Source organism: Corvus brachyrhynchos, unplaced genomic scaffold (genome assembly GCF_000691975.1).
Source record: "Corvus brachyrhynchos isolate BGI_N302 unplaced genomic scaffold, ASM69197v1 scaffold158, whole genome shotgun sequence".
In the NCBI taxonomy this organism is placed as follows: Eukaryota; Metazoa; Chordata; class Aves; order Passeriformes; family Corvidae; genus Corvus; species Corvus brachyrhynchos.
The window spans coordinates 107,109-110,463 of NW_008239756.1; the positions used below are offsets into that span (position 1 = coordinate 107,109).

Genomic DNA, 3,355 nt, shown 5'->3' on the forward strand with positions numbered 1-3,355 from the left:
CAGGAATAATATATGATATCCTTTTCACCTTGAAATTCAATGCCACTTTTACTCATCTCCGTGTGAATTATGTTTCTGAGGCTGGAATTAATTTGTTTTAATTCTTACATCAGCAGTTCAAGGGAAAAAAGGTAAAATTGTTGAAAAAGAAGTTCCAACCTCAACAGGGAGTCCTTTCATGTGCCCAAGAGCTCAGCCTTTGCCATGTTGGTCCAAGGTGTGACTTCCATTACCAAAGAGCCACAAAAATCACGACAAAGCAAGAAAGAGATAAGGAATTCCAATTTGTCAGTGATATTCTCCTGTAAGAGTTTCTCCTTCCCAGCTTTTGCCAGCGATCAGAGCCTAAACGAGCTCCTTTGTGGCACCTTCAAGCAGAGTTTGAGCCCTGGAAAGGCTCTTTGCTGCAAGGTGTGCAGTGCCACCTGTCCCCTTGGCACGGGATGTCACCAGCCCCCGGTTGTGTTTTGCAGGAAGCTCTGCCAGCCCCAGAACAGCGGCGGTTTCCAGGGAGAAGCGCCTTCCCTGAGCCCTCCGAAGGACACCGTCAACTCCAGCTCTCCCCCTCAGGTGGGTGATCCCCCTCCCAGCTCCAGCCCAGGATCCTTGTGCCTCCTGATGGATTTGGCTGCTGGATGTGGGTCCAGGCTGAGCTGTGCCTGTCTGCACCCTGTAATCACCTGCTGCTGGGTCAGGAGGTCCTTGGGTTTTTATTTCTGTTTTATTAAGTTGGAGTCTAATTCTGGCTTTTCCTCAGCATCTGTTTCTCCTTTGGACGTGGGGAGGATCTCTGACAATGGGGCTCAGGTTTAGTTTTAAGGGCTAAATTCCTTTTGCAGTGCCTCCATCCCTCCTGGAGTTCCTGGGAGAACGAGCTTGTGTTTTCCTCATTACTAATAATTGAGTGGAACGAAGCTGTAATAAGCAACTCCCAAACATGGTTGAGTTATTAAAACCCTTGACCTTTTGCAGCCTAATTGCTGTGACAGATCAGGGGCAGGTTGGGCTGCTCCTGGCTCAGAGATGCCAGAGCACAGAGCTGTGAAAAGAACATTTTGCCTGCTTTTTCCATGACCATAAACCACGGAGGAGCCGCGTTTGACGCGTGTCAAGCGGAGCCTTGTCCCCGCTTCTCCCGGTATCTCCCAGCACAGGCGTTGCTGGCGTTGTGAAACGTGTGCTGCCTTCCCTTCTTGCAGTGTGGGTCAGCCCAGACAAGTTGAGTATTTATTCTTCTCCTGCCAATGGAATGTGTAATGCCTACTTGTCTGGACAGACGCACCGGGGATTAGTGGCAAAGAATATTAACAGGTAAAGAAATTATGTGCTCTCTGGCGCTGAGAGGGAGGCAATTCTCTGGCTGAGAACAAGGACTGTGTAACTTGTTTGCCAGGTAGCTGATTCCAAATCCTCTCCTGCTCTGCTGTGGGCATGTTCCTTGGTGAATGAAGAATGATCACCTTCAAGTTAGCTCAGAAAGTGTCTTTTTTTTAAGGTTGAAAAGTTGTCTCGCTTCTCTGGCTCTCCATATTTTAATGATTCAGAGGTCTTTAGGGTGAGGTTTTGATCTCTCAGAATGACCCAGTTGAAACTTTGGGTGGTTGATTGGGTTGGATTTAGGAAAGGCTGGTGAAACAGGGACAATCCAATGTGGAATATAAATGTTTCCAGCATGATTCTGTCGTGTCAGACAGCAAACCACAGCATCGTGAGCTGTCACTTTTTTAATACTCTCTGGCTGCAGTTTCTATTTAGAGAAATGGTTTTTAATGGGTGCAGTGCCAGCAGAGGATTGGGATTTGGTAGGCTGGAATGCAGAATATTTTGGGAAAGCTCAGCTGTGGAATGAAGGTGAAAAAGAAGATTGGTCTGGTAATTCTAGAAAACAGATGTATAGAACCCTCCAAACCAGAAAGATGAGTTTGGAGAAGCTGATATTTGTCGGTTTTAGAGAAGAGGTTGTAAAATCTGGCAGTTTTTTAGTTCTGTCACCTGTTCAGAGGCTGCAGTCGGAGATGGCCCCTCCTTGGGGAGATGGACACGGGGAGTTCTGGGAAGCGATGTCACCAAGCCGGTCGGACGTGCTGTCCTTGCCCCTTGAGCTCAGTGGCAGAACCAGCAGCTCTTCCTTAATTACCTTGACAGGTGGAAAGAATTCCTGGCACTGAGCAGTGTCCTCAAGACCCCTGAGTTAGCAAAGAGAGATAAAATCCAGGGGGAAAAAGAGGGCATTAGGGGCTGCTCCAGCCATCTTCCAGCTGCATTTCAGTGATGGAGCAACGTTTCCATTCGCAAACATGCCGCAGTCCTGCCTGAGACAGAAAGAAAATAATGGATTATCCAAAAGAAATATCCAGAGCTATCGCTTGTTTTCCTCTGGGCACTAAATAATCTTTGGCTCAGAGCTGTTGCAGCCCCAGAGCTGCCAGGTGGGCACACACTGAGGCCTGGCTGAGGTGGTTGTGGCTGGCATGGGCTGGGCTGAGCCTGATGGATGGGTTCTTCCATGGAGCAGCTTTTCCAGGCTGGAGGCAGCTGCCTCCAAGGTATGGGTACAGCTGGGAGCCACTTCCTTCTCTGCCCTTGTTCAAAAAAGGGTTGTTCAGGTCACGTTGGCCCCTGTGACGCGGCTTTTTAAAAGTGCTGCAAAAGTCCCCTTGTGCCTGAAATTCTGCGAACTGAGCAGTTGTCACTTCCTCCCCTCTTCCGGGCAATGCCTCGTTCTTGAGAAGAGGAAGGAACAGGGAAGGGGTGAAGCTCTTGGCCACAGAGCTGGGAATAAAATGTAGAACTGGTGAAGCCCTCCGTGCTCCAGAGGGCTGAGCACATTTTTCCTCAGCAGGGACTTTGGGGTGCTCAGGACAGATATTTTTATCACAGAATCTCAGAATGGTTTGGGCTGGGAGGGACCTTAAAGCTCATCCTGTTCCACCCCCTGCCATGGCCAGTGACACCTTCCACTGTCCCAGGTTGCTCCAAGCTCTGTCCAGCCTGGCCTTGGACACTGGCAGGGATGTTTCCACTCTCTAATTGGCTGGGACAGGGGGAGGCTGCAGGGTTTGAGTTCCAAAGGGCTGGCTTTGAAACAAGCTGCAGTGAGAGCGGGCTGGGTGGCACGGCCTGTGTGGGGATAATCAGGGAGGTCAGGAATTGCCGATGGGGTGCTGGGATTCTTTAAGCTCTCCCACCAAACTGTGGGCTCTGAGAAGCAGCTTGGGATGGAGAAGCCGCGGATATTCCCTTCTCCCCTGTATTGCACCACCACCTAGTGGTACCATCCAGCTCCACTCCTGCACCTTCAACACGATTTATTTCTCCTTTTTCTTCCCCCCCCCCACCGCACGCTCGCAACTAT

General features: G+C 49.9%; 1 protein-coding gene across 1 annotated transcript in view; it reads left to right on the forward strand.

Moving 5' to 3' along the window:
* ELL (elongation factor for RNA polymerase II) overlaps positions 1–3,355 on the forward strand; it is a 47,336-nt gene that overhangs the window by 38,682 nt on the left and 5,299 nt on the right. The window contains exon 7 of the mRNA XM_017742451.1: positions 474–570. Within this exon, the coding sequence (XP_017597940.1) occupies positions 474–570 (97 nt within the window). The remainder of the gene's footprint in view (positions 1–473; positions 571–3,355) is intronic.